The 21,376-nt window shown below is 32.8% G+C and overlaps 2 protein-coding genes and 1 long non-coding RNA gene across 5 annotated transcripts; 2 read left to right on the top strand and 1 right to left on the bottom strand.

The window, feature by feature from the left end:
* Window positions 1-1,429: 1,429 nt before the first annotated feature.
* On the bottom strand, window positions 1,430-5,255 carry LOC136269854 (heat shock 70 kDa protein 12A-like). Its single transcript, XM_066065281.1, has 4 exons — window positions 4,795-5,255; window positions 4,466-4,684; window positions 4,236-4,386; window positions 1,430-3,076 (listed from the first exon to the last, which is right to left on the bottom strand). Exons 1-4 carry the CDS (start codon window positions 5,113-5,115, stop codon window positions 2,007-2,009), a joined length of 1,761 nt encoding a protein of 586 aa, XP_065921353.1. The 5' UTR covers window positions 5,116-5,255; the 3' UTR covers window positions 1,430-2,006.
* Window positions 5,256-11,258: 6,003 nt separating this feature from the next.
* LOC117682557 (uncharacterized) lies at window positions 11,259-12,553 on the top strand. 3 transcript variants are annotated; one of them, XR_010707881.1, is made up of 3 exons: window positions 11,259-11,452; window positions 11,962-12,065; window positions 12,164-12,553. It is a non-coding gene; the product is annotated as an uncharacterized lncRNA (long non-coding RNA). The 3 variants fall into 3 exon arrangements; XR_010707882.1 differs by having other exon boundaries at window positions 11,261-11,441; XR_010707880.1 differs by lacking the exon at window positions 11,259-11,452 and having other exon boundaries at window positions 11,674-12,065.
* A 1,337-nt stretch (window positions 12,554-13,890) lies between these two features.
* Window positions 13,891-17,246, top strand: LOC117693080 (uncharacterized). Its single transcript, XM_034483164.2, has 2 exons — window positions 13,891-14,718; window positions 16,926-17,246. The coding sequence occupies exons 1-2, from the start codon at window positions 13,891-13,893 to the stop codon at window positions 17,244-17,246; spliced, it is 1,149 nt and encodes a 382-aa protein (XP_034339055.2).
* The last annotated feature ends 4,130 nt before the right edge of the window (window positions 17,247-21,376 follow it).

The following is a 21,376-nucleotide window of genomic DNA, read 5'->3' as shown; positions in this document are numbered from 1 at the left end:
ATTGTTTTAACTAACAAATTTTTTCCATGCTACTTCTTGTAATAGAAACTTATGCAACTCTGTTTTATTTAGGCAATATTGTTCGATCAAACATGACATAAAAATGACATTGTTCTATTTTGCGGGCTTGGATTTCATGCAAGCTGGTTTCATAATAGAAGATTGTGTCAATTTACGCAGATATCATTTAAATCATTTCTGTAGTATCAAACAAATGTAGATGGCAAACAATAACAAGAAATTAGATTTAATCGGTCATAAACAGACCCTCATTGTCAATTTTTAAAAATAAACCACAATGTTTTAAACTTTATACCTTTAATAAGGTCTCAACTCTGGAGTCTTTTTCTTGTTGATGAATCAAGATAAACTCAACCTTGTTAGCAATACGCTTTTTTTTTATTACTTTAGTTATATAGACTGTATGGATCAACCTTTAACGTATTCTTGATTTAACCCTGATATCCATTTCAGATGTTTGAATTCAACAGACGATTATTCTTATCACGATCCAAATCGTTAAAACATAAAGAAATTAGAACAAAAGTTCTAAATTAAAATTGTTCTATATGAGAATTTTAACATAGTGCTAATGTCAAGTCTTAAAATTAAATATCTATAAAATTAGTATCAATGTTCACAAAATTTAAATTCAAATCAATGTAATTGGGACATTGGAGTCATCGAAAATTCACTTCTCAGTTTATTTTCTTTATCTCGTTACACACTAGATTTGGTCAATATCAATTACGGATTTTCCAAAAAAAATCTAAATAATTAAAAATCAACGGTCAACAAACAACGCATAAAGGTAGAAATCTGAATTTTCATAAATGATTCATATTCCTTTTCAATATGAAAACTAGTTTGAGTCATGTTTTGGTGTTAATCAAAAATTAATGAAATTAATTATATACGTCCCGAGTTTTTGCTTCCACCACTTTTTGCTTGATATTTCAATAATAGTAAATACCTTTGTGCTCAAACAACGTTCATCCACTAATATGAAAAATGTCCAGATTATCTGTTTTTAAACGCCCCCTCTACCCCTTCAGGTTTCAATACAATCCCAAAATTGAAAGTCTACGGAGATTTTGCATTGCATCAGCCATTAATAAGCCCGGATGATAACGTTAAAAAATTGTGCGAGGTATCCCGAGTACTTCCGAATGGAGAAAAGATGAAAACATTTCCCATTATAAATCTCCGTCAGAAAATTGTTTTCGTTCCTGTGAAATTTTATGAGTGAAAAGGGATAATTGTTCAATGAAGATGTTTTGGATATAATCCCTTTCATCGATTTCAATTGTATTTCTTTCACAGGCATGTGTATTTTTATTGAAAATCATCAAAAATTGATCGAATCAATAATTGGGACAGACTATAGACAAGTTTCTGCTATTTTTCAAATTTTGCAGATTTGTTTGAATAGTGTTTCTTAATTCTTTTATCAGAAATAACATAAAAGTTCATTGCAAAACTCTCATTTAAGAATACAACAAAGCATTGAGAGAATGACTCCCTCGTTAATTCATGAATTCCAGTCTAATAGTTTTAGTCCCTTTCTTGTCTCTTAAACGAGCGATAATTTCTGTTCCAGGAAAACCAAGTGCAACAGTACCTTCATATTGAACCGGAAATCCATTTTCTGGGGCTTCAATATCGATTGTTCCGTGTTCCATGCACCCCTTATCGGTGACATATCTAACATCGTTTTCCTTCGATATAAACATAGCGCAACGTATTGGACGGAATCGCTTATGATTTCTGTTTTCATCTTCAAATGACTCTTTCAAGTCGTATGAAGACACGTCTCCTAGTTTCACGAGATCTCCAGCTTTGTAAAGAGCTCTAAAGCATTGTTTACACCACGTTTCTCCTTCTTGAACAACTTTTTTATTTTCATCATCTCCTTTCATAATCGGTCTTATCGTTTGAATACCATCAGAATAAGTCCAGTCGTGAAACTACAGATACAATCAAACATAAACAGAAAGGATATATTTTTAAGTCATAAATTCTAGCCTGATGGTTTTGGTCCCTTTTTCGTCTTTTAAACGAGCAATAATTTCGGTTCCAGCAAACTCAAGTTCAACAGTACATTTATAATGGATCGGAAATCCATCTCCTGGGACGTCAATGTCGATTGTTCCGTGTTCCTTGCATCCTTCGTCGGTGACATATCTTACATTTTTCTCCTTTGACGTAAAGAGAACGCACCGTATTGGTTTAAATCGCTTATGCTTTCTGTTTTCATCTTCAAACGACTCTTTTAAATTGTATGAAGACACGTCACCTAGTTTCACAAGATCTCCAGCTTTGTAAAGAGCTCTAAAACTGTGTTTACACCACGTTTTTCCTTCTTGAATAACCTTTTTCGTTTCATCATCTTTACCATCTATAAACGGTCTCATCGTTTGAATACCATAAGAATAAGGACAAACTCTTGCCTTAATGATATTATTCTCATGTCCATACAACAATGCACCGCAGACTACTGCTAAAGACGAATCGAACGGAACGTACACAGGTATGTCTTTGACGTATTTCCGGATCTCAGAAACAACACCAAGAGACTGAGCCAAACCTCCTACAGCTAACACACAGTCGATATCTCCATGTTTTGAGATAATATGTTGCAGTTTCTCAAAAACATTTTTACCAATCGGGTTAATAAAATTTTCTAACAAAAATGAAGATGGGAAGAATAATTTCCCGCGACCTTTAACCTGCACGGCATTTATTTCCATTTGTTTAAACCGGTCTTGGATAGAATACTCCCAAAGATTTTCTGCCATTGATTTTAGAGATGAAGGAATCTGAAAACATATCTGTTTGTCAGTGCTAGGGTCTATTAAACGTTTTTTGTTTTCAAAATTTTCAATCAGCAACATATAGTCAGATCGATGTTCTGTTTTAAATTTCTTTAAAATTTCTTTTCCAAACACGTCCTCCAGCCACTGTATAAATTTTTCGTTGATGTAGACTCCGCCAAATGCGCCTCCACAAGCTCTTTCTACGATGTGAATTTCTTTCTCACCTTTGATCGCAATGACACTTATATCCGTCGTGCCCTCTGATAAAAAGTTTAAAAGAACTGAATATAATTTGGTATTATTTACATTTGAATTCAGAAGTAAATGTCTGTCTGTCCTTCATTCTGTCTGTGTGTAATACTTTCGTTTCCGGGCGATATCTTAAGTAGGTGTCGGACACGCGATATTCATGAAACTTAAAATTAAAGAACATTATAATCAATATACGTTCATCATTTCAGAATTTAAAAAATATTTTGATTATATTATACTTTTATTCATATGAATATCGCTGGGTGTCCCATAGCACCTCATAATATCATCCGGAAACAAAGTGTTACACATTGACAGAATGATAGATGACAGGCGGTCAGATCGACGGACATACCCAAATTTATTATTTACCACTTTCAGTGAAATTTAGATCAATATTTATTTAATAGTGATATAGTTTCAATAGGGGTACAAAGCGTTATTCATAGTAAAATTCATTCCGAACTGCTATTTAAAAAATAGTTCAATAGTGGTTGTTTTAAAAGAAGTGAATTATATTTGTTATTTTTTCTTTTCAATTCAAAAGCAAATGCCTGTCTGTGTGTAATACTTTCGTTTCCGGGTGTTATCTTAAGGTGGTATGAGACACGTGACGATGGTCACAAAAATATTTTGAAATTAATATACTTTTATTCATATGAATATCGTAAGGTGTTCAATAGCATCTTAAAATATCATCCTCAAACGAGGTGTTGCGCATCGACAGAATGATATACATACAGGTATTAGACAGACGGAAATACCCAATTCATATATCATAATCATAATCAATAAATATGAATAACAAGCAATATTTTTTTACAGAAAGCTAACATTCATACATTCTTTTTTAATATTTTTTTATATAAACACAACAAGATATCTTTTTTTCTAAGAGATATCTACTTGAAATAGTCTACTTATTTTTGCAATTTTTTGTGGTTTGTTTTTTATCGCAAATACATGTATATTTGTATATTGAATATTAACCGTACTGTAATGTTTTCCATATCTTGTACCTGTCGAGAAACATAAATACATGGTGGCTTCATTAAGGATAAGAAAGATCATTGCTTAATTTAAAAAAACCCCAGGAAAATGTCCATTTAACAAATGATATGATTGCCTTAACCATAACATCAAACACCAGACAATGTATTAGTTTACCTCCCATATCAACCACCAACATCTTCGTTTTCTTCGCTAGATTGCTGTCGTCTTTCGCATTAGAAATATTTTTCATATTTTGAAATCGGCAATACAGTGCTGCAGCTTCGGGTTCAGATACAAGCATGACGTCATCTGATTTTATTCCCGCCTGCCAATAAAAATGGAATTTTTTTTAATTTAATCATTAGAATTGCGAAAATATATTCAAATTCTACAACTACAAATACCTTTTCTGCAGCTTCCTTTGTAAACTGTTTAGCGGCATCCGACCAAATGGCGGGAACTGTAAGCACCCATAGGATGTCTTGATCTCTTAAAGGCATTCCTCTCTGCTCCAATCTTTTGAATAAATCATTCTTAAAATATCGGATGATCATGCTGATAATGGTTAGCCCTAGCATCGGTTTACCGCATTCATCTTCTATAATGTCTGTTCTAGAAATTTTCTGTTTCAAAGAAAAAGACACAATTAAACACATAAATATTTTTTTTCAAAGTATACAAATTACTAGTTGATTTTTATCTCTTTCCCTGTCTAGTTTTGAACGTACTTTACCTCACGATAGAGCAGTCTCATTTTAATCTTCTTAAAGAAGTACCAATCTTGGTGCTGCCCAGTTTCGACAAGATTTGAATATTCTTCCTCTGCCGTATATCCAAACGATTTAAAGGTTTTGTCAGGATTCAAGAGAACAGATGAAGGAGCCTTTGGTGACATCGTTTGGGATCCATTTCCGGTCCAATGGTTTACTTCAATCTTTAAGGGATCAAGTAGGTAATCACTTCGAAAAGAAAAGGCATAACGACTGTATGCTGTCCCAAAGTCTATAGCAGCGACAAGAAGCCTCTCTTCCGAGGAGCTAGTACCGCCAGCCATTTATTTGATTATAAACAAGAAGGGTGTATTACGGTAGACAAGGAGGTTTAAAAGCTGACGATAGGTTTTAAAGGTTTTATAAGTTGCCAATAGAGCAATTAACGGACGATTGATTTAACTCATACGCAATTTCTTGTATGTTTACGTTTACTTTACAATTGTCCAGAAATCTTATCATTTAATGTGTTGTTATTTTAACAAATAACTGCGGTTCAATCTAACATATATGGTTTCTATCAAACAGTGTATTTGAAACAATTTTTTGTAATGTTGATGATATTTACATCCTAAAAGAGTGAAATGGTTCAAGAAAAACAGAATACCATAAAATACAAGTTGATTACCATGATTTACTGTTGAAAAATACTTCTGAAATTAGTTTCCTACAATGGAAATGAATAGAGAAAAAAATTAAAATACTTACATTTTAATTCAAATGACAAATATGGCAAACAGAAAAGAGAGCAAACTGTAGTTCCAGCCATTTATTTGGACTAACCTTCTCTGGGTACGCCTTTTCGTTTTTGCAATGATTTCCAAACAAACCCTTTGAAGATTCACACCAATCACTGGTCTTCTGTTCAGTCTGGTGGAGTATCATACAAAACAGCGACAACTGTTTTGTTGAAACCTGACCAGACGTTTTACAGCTTTGGTTACGACGCAGAAGATAAATATGCAGAGCTGTATGAAACAGAAGAACACGAAGAATGAAACAACTTTAGTCGCTTCAAATAAAAAATAGAAATGCACTGGTATTCTGTTTTCTCTTATGCAGTTCTTTTCAATACTATAAAATTTTTAAAATAGGTACTAGTATTCGATGTAATTCTTTTTAAAATGGTTACTTTCCTAAGTTCATTAATAGGATAGATCAAAAAAAGGGTGATCATTTATTTACTTAACAGAAGTATGGCAATAGAAGAAATGGATGGTAAAAAGAAGCCGTTTATGACCAATTCAACACAGGGCATTCGATATCAAATAACATTTATTGGGCCGGTTAAACGACAAAAAGCATCCTAGAAGCAATAAGCGTTGACGGCATTTTTATGGGTATTGACAGTTCCCATCATTTGGCCAGACTCTGCAAATGAAAAATGACAATAACAAAACGTCAAACATCTCAAAAATGCATAAGACGGAATACAAATTCAAAGCAGAGCAACACGGACCTCTAAAAATATAGTGGTAGGATCAGGTTCCTAGGAAATGTGAGCATCCTCTGCTGGCCGGACGCACCCGCCTTGTGGTCCTTGACTCAACTGGGCAAGTCATAAACGAGGTAAATGTCAAATTCTTGGAAATGTCATAATAGGGAAAAACGAAACGTTGATGATTGGGTTTGTTTGTGATGGTCAAAATAAAAAAACTTGAGCAAACACGAACCTCCTTTACAGTGGAGGTAGGATCAGGTGCCTAGGAGAAGTGCACATCTTTTGCTGACTGGTCACACCCGCCGTTTACAATAGAAGCGGCAAGATAGATATAATGTCTTTGTGCATCATTTCACACATTTAGATTTTGATTGACCTTACCTTAAAATGTGTTTCTTACAGCTATTAAATAAGTGCATCGTTTGTCATTTATCCAAATCAAGTGGTAGATAGTTTAAGCAGAATAAATTATTATACCAACTTCAATTGTTGACTTTAGTAATTTAATTTACCTTTCAATAGTACTAGTTTTTGAAAAATAAACATAATTTTTGGAGTGCATAAACCAGAAGCTGCTGCCATGTACTGTCGCCTACTTCCGATTGATAGATTTGAAAGTGGGGGATAACACCAGATGCTGGTGCCTTTAACGTTTGAAAGAGGGAAAAAATTCATAGTCATTGGACCGTAAAATCCAAACCGATTCGGTGTGTTATCACAGACAAATACAATGACAAATGTGTTTAAAAACTCATAAGAATTTAATGTTGTTATTATACCCCCCATTCAAATAAATGATTCCGTTTCATCAATATAAGAGCACTTAATTCTGAAAGTAGACAAACACTTTTATTTTAACAATTCGACACATATATTCACTCTTTTGTCAAAGTCTTTAGAATATAAACATAATATCCTAATATATTGATCTTCGAGAACCTTACATTAATTTAAAGAAACATGAAAAAGAAATTATCTTTAAAATTATCTGCTTCCGAAAATCTCAAATATTTGATATTTTCATATAAGCTCTAAACAATAAATATAAATACATTTTAGTTAGAACAACATTTTCGAAATCTTAATCTTTACTGAAATTCAATCCCTGATAAGAAATTGGTGCAACACGTTTCATAGTAGGGGTTATTGAGCAAAATAATACAACAAATTGTTCTATGTTTAAAGCCAAAAGGTCTGTAATTAATGATCATTCTATAATATTATATTGACACTTGCAAATGATTTTCTTTATAAAACACTGTTAGTGCAATCCGTTGTTATTCATACATAACAGCGGCCTGGGTCAAGAGGTCAAATGACCGTATGGATAACTTTGGTCAATACTTTTTCTATGTACTAAAACAAACACATATATGGCCTTATATCGCAAAGACTTTAAAGAATAACGAAAAAAACTTGTCTGTATTTTGCTAAACGGAGTTTTATTCGTTTTTTTTTAAATATACGTAACATTTTTTTCCGGGGATAAATGATCATGGCGTAAGATTCACGCAAGATAATGTTTGTGGATCAACATCGTAACAAATCGTTCTAAAAAAAATACAATCGCAATTTGTCAAATTTGTTACAATCAGTTATAGTTCATTTCCGATTCTCATAATAAGTCTCGATAAAAGTCCCAAATACAGTATCAAAGACCTTTTGTGCTTAATGTTAGACAGTCCATTCACAATAAATTTTAACTCTATATTCCTAAAAAGGAGTGGTTTATCTTTGTGGATAAGTAAAGGGTCTATTGCTTGAAAAAATTAAAATAGAATGTAAAAACAGTGAATGGCTTGGGAGAGTTCATGTCACAGTTAAATTGGAGATCACAGTGACAGAAATAAAAGTAACACCTATGATGCACACCGGTGAGCAAGTCACTGCAACGTTTGACTTTCTGTAAAACTGGGGTTTTACCATAAGTTTTCAGATAACTTTGTCTTACTACTGAAGAAGTACAATTCAGTTTTATCAAATGTTTATATCAATAAAATTATGTAATTATTTCTCATCTTTAGCATGAGAGAAACGCGGTTTTAACGTCAATAACATTAGAATTGGCGGTATCCATTGTCGAAGACCTAGGAACTCGCTTACTCTTGATGGCCCTGTTTGAATACCAAACTTGGATGTTTAGGATGCATTCAACATTATAAGTCCATATGACTAATCTTCATCTTATTCTAAACGTTCCATTAATTAAAATTGTTTGCTACATTTTATTGAATATATCAAGATCTTATTAATGTCAAATTATGGGTTTCCTTGAATAATCATTGTAGTAGTTCTGAAAAAGGTTAAACACTCCATATAAAGCGGTTGAACTCTTAATCCTCGTAAAAGATATCTCGATTCCAAAGAAACCAATCATAAATTAAAATAACTTTTATATATTTTGAATACTAGTTGTATTTTATTTTTATTTTTAAATGTTTCGGGTGGTATGAGACACCTCCATGTTGTGACGTATTGTTTATTGAAAAAACAATAAAATGAAGTGTACTTATATGAGTAGTTTCTTTCCCAATATTGCCACCTGAAAGAGTAGCAAAGATATACTGTGAACATGTAACTTTTGAGTTCGAATCTCGCCGTGGGTTTTACATTTTGTTTAACCTCATCAAATATTCTTAAAGGCTATATTTTTGGTTAAATACTGTAAAATTTGAAAATTTTAAACTGACGAAAGTATTGTAATTATACTGTACTTTAATGCGTTACAATATAAATGGAATGTAAATTAAGAGAATAATAATTGTGAATCTTTGAATTAAGGCTAAAAAATGTCTTTACTTACAACATTTAAGAATTATTCTTTAGATAGTTGGTATAAACAATGTTATATCTTGATGATTCGCAGTTATCTATAAAATGTTTACTTGATATTTTTGTCATTATTGTAAATGTGACACCAATACACTTCCGTACAATATCTGTATAATTTATAAAAAAAAAAACGGACTTAAACGAAGTAAGACGTCAGTGCGCCTGACTTGCAAACGACGAATGACGGTTATAAAAGCACTGCAAGCGTCCTGTTGTATTGCATTCGAGAGACCAAAGAATGTTTTTATGGGAATCACCCTTTGCGAGTGGCATCCAGTTTTGAAGTGAAATGATACGTACGTTAAGTTTTAAAAAGGCATGTCAATCATTTGACTAACGATGCACTAGCGAAGACTTGAATACTATTTTCCTCTTACGACCAGCCACGGTAGCCAGGAATCGCTAGGTGATTTTCATTTACAGAAATTTTAAACAGGGAAATACAATATCATGCCATGAATGCCACCCAACTTTACTATGGTACAGTTATTAAAGAGATTTCTTTTAATTTAAGAAAGACGTTTTAGTATGTGTATAGCGATTGTTTGGAAAGTGACCCATTACTGTCGCATGTAGAGCACGAGCTAGGTCGTGCATGTGATTGACAACCAAATACTCGCTAAATTGTTGATGAACGGATTTATTTTTTATTTGGTGTGGATGAAAAATAAGCAGGTAGTATTATACACACATCAAATGAGATGTAAAATTCACGTTTCATTGGAATACATATATAAAAATCATCATGTATATGCTTTGCTGTCAAATTGTAAATTTTGAATGTACTGCCACCGGGTAAATTCAAAATTAATAACATGATAAGACAGAGGAAGAGACAAAACTAAATGTACAAGTTTTTGAACAAATATAAATTCAGGCAAAATTATTACTTGAATATCACACACTCAAGTTATTAACGGTTTTAAACACTCCGATTGATAAAAAAAAGGTGATGATAAAGACTAGATTTTTTGAATTTTTTAAACGTTTTGAATTATATAGTATATTATTACTCAAATAGTATTGCAATAAACAGTGCCGTTTAGAGACAAAAAACCCAAATGATATACATGTTAGCTATATGCTATAACGTCACAGTCAGCGAACGGGGCTTTATTGTGATAAGTATTTATTGGGTTTAGCAGGAAGAGCAAAATATATTAAAAACATTTTAACATGAACAACCTTGAAGTATTTGACTTTTTTTAACGTAATTATAAGTAAAATAAATCATGTAAAAAAGTTAAATTGGAAACCTTCTAAATAGCATTTTTTTATTTCTTCTATAGAATCTGTCATTGACGATGTGTCTATTTCGTTATTAGGTTTAAAAAGGTAAAAATGCATTGACGTTTGAATTTACATATTATTACAAACATTTTTTCCATAAATCCTACTCGTCATTTTTTTATATTTAAGTTAATTTATTCTAATTTGTTTTGTAATTTGGAAAGAATGAGTACACCTTTGATAAAACACGAAAATAATGTACATTATATTCATGTTTTAATCATTTTATTACAGAATGGTACAATATGAAACAAAGTTTTTTGGAAAATCAGCATTCATTTATTATCCTTAAAATACCGGTTAAATGACTTAACGCTATTATTGTTATTTCAAAATTCCAAACATATCAAGCATATCAAACATATATGCTAATATTGATTTTCTTGGTCCCCGTGTTGTTTTATACGCCTGTTAACCTCAGTTTAAATGGAAGCAACATTTTTCTTTCGGTAAATTTAAAAAGATTTTGCGCTCAGTTACTGTTGACAGTGGCATTTAAAGATATTTGCTACATCAAGATTCCGCATAACGTGGCGCAAAGGAGGGCGTTCTCTGCTGTAGATTAAACTAAACCTGCAGCAATTAATATACACATTATGCTACGTTGCGAAATTTAATTTCACGCTAGTTGGTTTTATGTTTTGTTTTGTATGCACCTATGTTTGATTTATCTTTAGGCTGTTTAAAATTAATTCTACGTTTAACGTAACCCGCGCGCGTAGGTTTCAGCGAAATTGTCGTTTTGAAAAAACAAACAAATCCGGATTTGAAAAAGTCGTTTCGGTTTGAGTTTTCATTTAGCGAATGAATTCTACATCCTATATGAGAGAAAAACATGCTCAATGACAGTATTGAGGTATTCAGTTTTTACAATACGAAGAACACGAGAGTCTACGCCACTATCAAAGTAAAAAAAAACAACAATAATGGATCAGACAAACACATGATCGAAGTTGGCAGTAAAAATCTTATTCGAGACTGTTTTTAAAATGTCGGTTGTCAAGTCACAGAGCCTGAACCATGCTGAACCAACTTCCACCCAAAAAGGCAAAAACGAGGTTTGTTGTATATATTTATTTAAGTGATCCATCAAACAACTGAAATGACTACCCATCTTATTTAACAAAAACTCAGAATTTGTACAGTTAAGTTATTTTTGCATTTTTTTAAGAAGGGGAAAGCTTAAGCAATTTCTTACCACAGCTGTACTGAAAAAATATAAAAAGAGTTGAGTTAAAAAAATTATACCTTTCTCCATCGACTTTAATATTAGCTTCAAGATGTGATAAATTTGTTCTTTTTTAACTTTTGTTCAATTTCAAAGGTGAATGACCCTATAAAATCATACACAGATTTCAGTGTTCGAACTACCAATATTTGGTTTTAAATATAATAACTGTGGATGTAATACCTTGAAGTGAAGCAATGCATTAAGTCAGCATAATTTACTGATTTAGATAAGAGTTTTGACATGATAATGACTGCAAATCCCTTTCATTTGAAATGTATCTACATTTTTAATAACATGTTCAGGAATAATAATTCATTCATTCACAATATATAATAGGAAGAAACTAACAGGTGGCCCAGCTAAAGTGGAAGAACGAAGAGAAGTGGAATACACTTGTAGGGTGGCAGTTATTTCAAGAACCCTGTCTTGAGTTCTTAGAAGTAGGTATAGTGAATCTTACAACACAACTCTGATAAGTTAAATTTTAAAATGTGTCATTATGAAAATGTATGAAATAATATCATTATTTTGATTGTAGATAATCTGTGAATCACATGTGTTGTGCAACATTTTCCCTGAAAAGAAAAAGTTTTCCCTTTGGTTGCTATGTTGATGTAAATCCATTGGATGTACCCCTTGATGTGCTTGCAAGTCACTCCACTTCTCGTCTAGTATACATGATGTACCCACAGAAAGGATATAAACATAAATTACACAAAAGTATATGCTTTGAAAATGCAAAAATTAACATGGACTGAATCTTACCATATGTATTATATGACAGTGTTGATATATTAATAATTGAATGGGTGACTTTCAATAAATACACACTTGTTTGAAATTTTTGTTTGTTTATTTTTTTCCTCCCTCCCTCTTAGGTTTTAAATTTTCATGTTACGTTAAACGTAGAATTAATTTTAAACAGCCTTATTTTTCATTTTACGCCATTTATTTGGAATATGATTGCTATCATGTAAAAAAAAGAAAGAAGAATTGATGACAATATAAATCAGAGTACCGAAATGAATTTTTTTTACTTTTTCGACAAGAATGTCGAGAAACCCCCATATGAATCATGTTAAATAATATTTAAAGATAAAATTAATTCAATCAAACTATGTATCAGTAGTAGAAATATTTCTCGAAAATTGTATGGATCCAAGCAATATCGAACTCTAGTCTCGTTCAACCAAACACTCGGCTCACATCGTAAATCGCCGACAAGCAAGAGAGACTCTCTGCTTGTCGAAGATTTACGGAGACAGCCGAGCGTCGAGTTGAACGAGACTATATTGAACTCTGGCGTAGGAATACATGCGACTACAAAAATATTTAAATTGTTTGTATAATTTAAAATCTACGGCGGCGTGGAAGGGCCAGATGAAAAAAAAATTAATCTTATTCGTTCGGACAAATAAGCTATTTGTTCGGACGAACTAGGATTTGTTCGGACAAATAAGTTATTTGTTCGGACGAATTAGGATTTGTTCGGACGGTTTAGGATTTGTTCGGACGAACTAGGATTTGTTCGGACAAATAAGTTATTTGTTCGGACGAACTAGGATTTGTTCGGACAAATAAGTTATTTGTTCGGACGAATTAGGATTTGTTCGGACGAATGAGTTATTTGTTCGGACGAATTAGGATTTGTTCGGACGGTTTAGGATTTGTTCGGACGAACTAGGATTTGTTCGGACGAATTAGTTATTTGTTCGGACGAATTAGCTATTTGTTCGGACGAATTAGGATTTGTTCGGACGGTTTAGGATTTGTTCGGACGAACTAGGATTTGTTCGGACAAATAAGTTATTTGTTCGGACGAATTAGGATTTGTTCGGACAAATAAGCTATTTGTTCGGACGAATTAGGATTTGTTCGGACGAATTAGTTATTTGTTCGGACGAATTAGCTATTTGTTCGGACGAATTAGTTATTTGTTCGGACGAATTAGCTATTTGTTCGGACGAATAAGTTATTTGTTCGGACGAATTAGGATTTGTTCGGACGAAATAGCTATTTGTTCGGACAAATAAGTTATTTGTTCGAAATAGCTATTTGTTCGGACAAATAAGTTATTTGTTCGGACGAATTAGGATTTGTTCGGACGAATTAGTTATTTGTTCGGACGAATAAGTTATTTGTTCGGACGAATTAGGATTTGTTCGGACGAATTAGTTATTTGTTCGGACGAATTGGCTTTATGTGGGTGTTATTTGTTCGGACAAATATAAAATTAGAACTCTTTTCTTTTGAAAACTCAAAAAGATGGCTCTGCATGAGAAAGTGCAATTTTACCATTCTCTTGGATTTAATCAAGATGAAATTCTACAATACTTATCAGAGCTTAATAATGTTGTTATAAGCAAAAGGACACTTAAAAGAGTTCTTTCTTCCGCCCATTTGTACAGAAGAAAACACTACAGCGATTTGTTAGAAGTGGCTTTATTCCTCGAAGGAAAACTTGAAACAGCAGACAAGCTTCACGGGTACAAGTTAATGCATCTTCAATGTATACAGTCTGGTTACACTGTGACCCAAGAAACTGTTAGACTTCTGCTCCAGATTATCGATCCACAGGGGGTGCAACTACGGCGTCGAGGTAGATTAAGACGGCGGATATATTCTAATCCTGGTCCGGACTTCATGTGGCACATTGATTCTTATGACAAACTTAAACCTTATGGTATCTGTATCAATGGCTGTATCGATGGGTTTTCTAGGCATATCATTTGGCTAGAGGCATATTCGACAAATAGTGATCCAGCGGTAATAGCAAGCTATTTCATGTCTGCCGTTGAATCTAGAGTGGGGTGTCCTAAGAGAATCAGAGCTGATATGGGGACAGAAAATGGTCACGTAGAAAATATGCACAAATTTTTAAGATACGAAGACGTTGATGAATTTGCACAAAGATGTTTTCTTTATGGCTCCAGTAACCATAATCAGAGGATAGAGGCTTGGTGGTCATACCTTAGAAGCCACCACGCTCAGTTTTGGATATCCTTTTTCCATGAAATGAAGGAAGAAGACCAATTCTGTGGCAACTTTCTCGACAAAAATTTGGCGCAGTTCTGTTTTATGCAGTTAATACAGGTAAATAAGTAAACAATTGTTTTTACCCAAAGTTGAAAATAAATAAAAGATATAAATAAAATTTGGGTAAAATGACACAAATGTAGCACAAAATACATTTTTGTAGAGTAGAACGTTAACAAAGATATACATGTACATTTAACAACAATAGTGATAATGTACGGTGGATGAACATTACAAACATATATGTGTATGAGATCTTAATCATCTTCGCTAGCCAAGGGTTTTCGGTCCACTTTGCTCCCAATGAACGGGGAGCAAAGTGGACCGAAAACCCTTGGCTAGCGAAGATGGATCTTAATAGATCAGTGGATAAAGCGCTGGTACGGTACACCAGAGGCCCTTGGTTCAAGTTCCGGTCGAGACTTTACTTTTCACCACCTCTTACATTTGGCGTGCCAATGGGCGCTATTGTGAAGATATATTATCCATCATAGAAACAAATGGCAAATCCATTGATGAAGGCTCACATACATGTATTTTTATTGCTGATGATAAATAATCATTTTAGTTAAGGTGACCTAAAATAAAAACGAAACGCTTATACAAGTTCACTTACACAAAAATTTCTTTTACTTACAATTATGAAAATGAATATTTGATGATCATTTGCCGACTGTTTCCAAAGATTCCGTAAGGAATACCTAGCTATGAATAACTGCAAACAAAGAATACTAGTATATCCCGCACGAACACCCTCGTTGTCATTTGTATTGTCCTAGTTAAATGAAAAATGCGTGTCAAAGTAATTATACTAACATTCATACATGCGTATCGGTATTGTATAGCAACCCCACCCCCATGGTAGCTTTTCTCCCCGGAAAACCTGCTACATAGTAGCATTCTACAATATGATATTGTTTCGATTTGGATACTTTTTGATAGTTTCAATTTGAAAATATATGCTATGACTATCAATAACCATTCAATTGTATTTTGCATGCTACACTGTATATTAAGAGAAAAATTCAAATTATCCTAATTTCAAAGATAGTCTGGTAATGTATCCTGATTTTTTGGGCATCAACAGGTTTAAATGCAAATAAACAAGAAATAATTTATCAAGGAAAATTATCTAAAACTGGGGAACATCGCCTGTTTCCTATATATATTTAAAGCGTTGTGTTTCGTGCACGTGTGAGTTTTCAAGATTGTAAGATGGAATTATTTCTCCCCAACTCGTACACATCTCTGATTGAGTTTTGAAAGTTACATTTTACCAGTCAGAGTACAAAGAAAACATGTATATCAAATCCTTCAGTAAAAATGAAGAAGTATAGCGCCTTTATCCATGCACTAGAATTTTGGCAACACCCATGTTTGAACGGAAAGTACCTGTCACTAAAAAAAACTGATTTTTCATAAATTCAGGAAACCTGCATCGCGAAATGAATATATAGAGCTCTGGGTATAAAGTCAGTTAATATTTTGAACCGTGATAACCGTTCAGAATAATGCACTGAATGTAAGTGTAAATAGAGTATATTGTGTTATTAGAGCTGTTTATATTGATTGTGCGCATACTTAGAATTAAGCAAGCTTTGCGAAAAAGATTCAGCAGATGAAATACATATAGTTTAAACTTTTTATTCTAACTTACGCTTTAAGTTAACAAAATCAAAATGGCCTATGCGTTACCACGCATACAACACACTTCTTCAAAGTATTGTCTATATTAATGTATGTGGTTATATACATGTATGTATTAGAAAAGACACTAATGGAAATATTCATCCAATTTTCAGTAAAAAGACCACGTTTATCTAAAATTAATTCAATGTAACGTATACTACGATACCTGTAGAACATAATTTTAATAGGATTTCTTAAATTTAAAGTGGTTCAAATACTCAAATATCCAACTTTTTATTACATACTTCTGTAACTATTTTCCTATATATCCCCGATTTTCCCTATAAAATTCAGAAACAAATTAATGATGCTGTGTGAGATAATTAAATTAAGACTATCTTAAACTGGTAATTGTGTAATTTGCGTTTCTTTAAATATAATTTAACGAAATATTGTATAATATTGAACACGTACAATGTATGATGTTTGTAAAAGAGCTACATGTATATGGTATACTGGTAGGCGACATCGTATATTAAGTACGTTTTACCTCTTTATAACTAATAATGTTATTTTAGAAATGTATATTGCTTTTGATTCTGTTATGTTTATATTTGTTATCATCGTTATTTTAGGACGAACTTCAAGAAGTCGTTCATCTCTGGAACACGCATCGAATGCGTCAATCTCCTCACCAAGTGTCTCCAAGCGGCAGGCCACTTACAATGTACCGGCTTCCCCATTTGTACAATGCAGAGCATCACTTATGCCAAGTTTCACTGGAAAAGATTCGCGTTTGTAAAGAAGAATGTTCTTTTAAAGGACCTTGTCCGTGTGATAGATTTGAGCTATGTTGCTTGTTGATGGCAGAAAACAATTTGCAACCTCCGGTTAACAGTGACACTGCAAAACGATTGTACAATGCTTTGAGAAATAACATACTTCAGAGTTTGTAATTCTAATTACATGTAGATGTTATTCACTGTGTTAAATTCGAATTATCTATCTGTTCAAACATTAAAAAAAATACAAGTAAAAAGAAACTACGATACTTTTTAAGGCTTTAAAATCCATTGATAAAAAATCCATTTATCCGCGAGATGATTTGGATACTGTGAAAAATGTACAAATACGGTAAAAGTAGTTCTGGAAAATCAGGTTCTTAATACATGTATATTGTATGAATTTTTCAAAAACTTATTGCAAATCAGCATAATTGCAAATATTATTGCAAATAATCCCATCAAAACCCTCTGCCTTGCAGATATATAAGAAACATGTCCTTTTATTATTTTTTCTTACGAATAACTGTAAAATAATCAGTTTAAAAAAATCAAGTTCAATGGAACGATGAAATGAAAATAAAGCGTTAAAAAAGATCACCCCACCCTCAAATTTGAACCCAACTAAGTTGGCTTTTTATGTACGTTATATCGTTGAACCCACGGGTTTTCTTCACACTACATCGTTGAAATAAGTCTAATGTAGAGAAATTCAATGAGTATCCAAAAATTTCGCAAAATGTACATTTTCTTTGCCAATAGAAGTATGATTTAACATTAGTTTGACAAATTTAGGGGGCAACCCCCCCCCCCACCCCCAACCCCCCCCCCACCCCCACCCACCCCCTTAAATGCGCTACTGTTTATAAAGCCCGTCTGACCATATTGACACGTCGAAACTGAACGCAGCGCAACGTGTTGTTTGTCTCCTCAAAGATTGATTCCGATCATCACAAGTATGGGGGGGGGGGGGGACACGATTACATGCTGCTCTTATTAACGATGTAGTACAGTTCGATACGATGATACCGATTGAAAATTGTGCTGATCGCGGAAAACTTTTGACGGTTAAATTTTTTCTATGATAACATGATTATAATGTGACCTTAAGATCTGATGCGATTACTCTACAATTAAGATCACGATTTCAATCGCACTGCGAATCGTGATTGCGGGAACGTAGCACAAAATAAGTAAAAGGCATTTAGTGATGTAAAATGAATTATTTTGAAGATTTTGGAGTGCATATGCATACAACGACTGAAAATCAAGCTACGGTAATTAAACGTCGCTGAAAACAGAATTATATATATTGATTTATTCTTTAATTCATTAAATTTATAATGCTATCTTTTATTTTTTTTTCTATATATGAGAGAGAGAATGAGAAGTATAAATATATGTAATAAATAAGAGTCAATCAATGTATGTATTAAAAACCGATAATTTAAAACCTGCAGACTCAGATTACTTACAGTTAAAAATTAAAGAATAAATAAAAAGCTTTTGCTATCTCAATTAAAATTCTAATTTACTGTGGTTAAAATTTACTTTAACGTCTTCATGCTTTCTTTTTTAAATGCTAATTCGTAATTTTAAAAATTTAAATCTGAAAATATCTCTCTTTCCATCTATCTCGCTATCTATCATTGGATACAGTGACAAAGAGTGTATGTGAGCCCCCACCCCCCCCCCCCCCAAATAAAATTTTTAAAAAAATGAGGAACACTTCCATAGATTACAGCAGTTGTATGACCTCCAGATATCATTAGTTAATCAGAAATTCTTCAAACCAGCTTCTTCTGTGATCATATAATTTTTTTCTCCTCATCAAAACTACATGTATTTTTGTAAAATCCCACCCCTCAAATCTAACTAATCTCTGACCCCCAGGGAAACATACAGTAACAAAAGGCCCATGGGCCACATCGCACACAACCTGAGCAACAATAAAAGCATGATAAAATCAGCTTAATGGAGACATAATACAAAATATCTGGACAATATAGTATAATACATGTAGATATTCTTCTGTTTATAATCAAGTCCCTTTTCTAACAGGATGGTTTTATATTCATATCACATGTTGAGCATCGCAGTTCTCAACAAGATCCTAGACAATTGTTTATACATGGGATATAAACCTAAATCAAACTCTGAACCCCTTGTGAGGCCCAAGAATTGTCCAGGGGCAAAAGTCTTAACAATTTTAAAGAATCACAAATTGGGAAAATACCATATATTATTATATATATAATAACATTTCAGTTTTTGTGAATTAAAAATGTTTCCTTTGTAAAATTGGATCCCGAATGTGGCCCCACCCTACTCCTCAAGATTTTTATTTTAACGAATTTGAATCTACACTACCCAATGTTGCTTTTACTAAAGTTACAGATTTTCTAAACAAATGGTTTTGTAGAAGATTTTTCTCCATATATTCCCATGTCAAAAATTTGTCTCCCTCCCCCCACCCCGTTGTGACCCCATCCTACCCTGGAGAAGATGTTGAAAATGTGAAAAGTTTACAGACAGACGGACGACAAACAAAATGTGATCAGAAAAGCTCACTTAAGCTTTCAGCTCAGGTGAGCTAAAAAGAAACCCTTAAAATTTCCATCTTTTAGTTTATTTACCATACACAGTAATTTCTTGCCTCTCTGTTCTATTGAAAAATATTTTCATTTTCAGATGTCTTTGTGATAACATTACGAATTAATTTTGAACCCTACAACCCAATAACTTCATAAAACATGAGCGACACAAAATGGTCGTTATAGCATAACCGAAAAAACAATATTGGCTGCGCCACGTAGTAATACATGTAGCATGTGCTACATAAAAAAATAGTGGTTTAAAAGTGTACAAATTGGAAATAATACAAGTAATACGAAATCATTCTTTGAATATTATGAGGTGATAATTTCGGTCAGAGCTTGGTCAAATCTATCATAAAGCTCGAAGGGCTTTATTGGATTTGAACACGCCCCGACCGAAATTATCACCTCATAATACTCAAAGAATGATTCCTTATTCCATAAAGATTTAAAAGGTTTTTTTCTAACGGTACATGTATGTCATTCTAAAAAGAACTTCGAACCAAATTTTATTCCCCAGGGGTCATGGTAGGAATAAACTTACAATATACAATATTTTTTGGCATTTCTGGTGCAGTGGATTTTTAATAAAAAAAAAAACCATTTCAAGACAGACACATTTTTTTTTCTTCAAAAAAGCCAAAAACCTAACCGACTGATGGATGGGAAAGCCTAAACCGTTATATGGCCGTTCAAAATAGGGGATAGCTAAAAATTCAAAAGAACCCATTATATTTTAGACAGCACATGTACATAAGCATATGTATGACCCATAAAGAATCATAAAATAGAATGAAGAAAACTCAACAAATATTCAATACTTTAAATTTTTATAACGCTATGCTGATTTTGCATTTTCAAATAAAAAACAGTCTGTTTTAGCATTCACAGAACCATGAAATAAAATTCATTTAATAAAAATAATTGCATAGCTATTTCAACATTTCAGCAAAAATGAATAAAAACATTATATAACAGGTTTTCACATTTCAATTGAAGGTTATCAAAATCAAAGTTAAGTTTTAGGATACAAAAAGATTTGATGTTATGCATCTCTTGAACATTCTTGTTTTTCTTTATATATTAAGAACTTATAATAAAAAAGACAGGCCTTTTCTCCTTTCAAAATAGTAAAAATACATGATTTATTTGTTCCCTACCTACAAATGAAGAGCAAAATAGGACACAAATATCATATTTTTCATCACATATCATTATTATTGAAGAAGACGAGTTCTCTTTTTCAAAACAATAATAAAGGAACTCTATAAAATTAAACTGTACAACCCGCACAGGAGACCACTGTGATTACCTGAGCAACAGTTCTCAACTCAAACTTAGTATCCCTCTACTTTCTTACTTACATGTAAGACTGCAAGAAAACTGCATCTTCAAATGCAAGAGTGAACAAAATTTCAACATAACCACATACATGCAATAAAGAAAATTTAAGCCCATTTAACACGAGTTAACATTTTTTTTAACTCATCCCCCCCCCCCAACCCCAAAGGTGACCTTCTTTGAGTACAGGAGTGTCATTGTTCTTAGAAATTGACATTTTGGGGGGAAATTCAAACAGTTCAAAACTTTTAAGCAATGTTCATTTCCATGCAGTGGTCACTCTGGAGAATGTTGTCTAATTCATACCGAAACTCAATATAAGACATGTATGTACATGGTAACTCCAGAGTTGGTCCACATGTGTGA

Source organism: Magallana gigas, chromosome 7, assembly GCF_963853765.1.
Source record: "Magallana gigas chromosome 7, xbMagGiga1.1, whole genome shotgun sequence".
Lineage (NCBI taxonomy): Eukaryota > Metazoa > Mollusca > Bivalvia > Ostreida > Ostreidae > Magallana > Magallana gigas.
The sequence above is the reverse complement of the archived record's forward strand: the minus strand, read 5'-3'. Positions and strand labels throughout refer to the sequence as shown.

Excerpts from the sequence above, each read along its gene's own strand:
- LOC136269854 (XM_066065281.1), bottom strand. The coding sequence starts at position 5,115 with ATGGCTGGCGGTACTAGCTCCTCGGAAGAGAGGCTTCTTGTCGCTGCT. Across the intron at positions 4,685-4,794 it reads TGAGACTGCTCTATCGTGAG|AAAATTTCTAGAACAGACAT; the intron begins GTAAAGTACGTT and ends TCTTTGAAACAG. Across the intron at positions 4,387-4,465 it reads CAAAGGAAGCTGCAGAAAAG|GCGGGAATAAAATCAGATGA; the intron begins GTATTTGTAGTT and ends TTTTATTGGCAG.
- LOC117693080 (XM_034483164.2), top strand. The coding sequence starts at position 13,891 with ATGGCTCTGCATGAGAAAGTGCAATTTTACCATTCTCTTGGATTTAAT. Across the intron at positions 14,719-16,925 it reads GTTTTATGCAGTTAATACAG|GACGAACTTCAAGAAGTCGT; the intron begins GTAAATAAGTAA and ends TCGTTATTTTAG.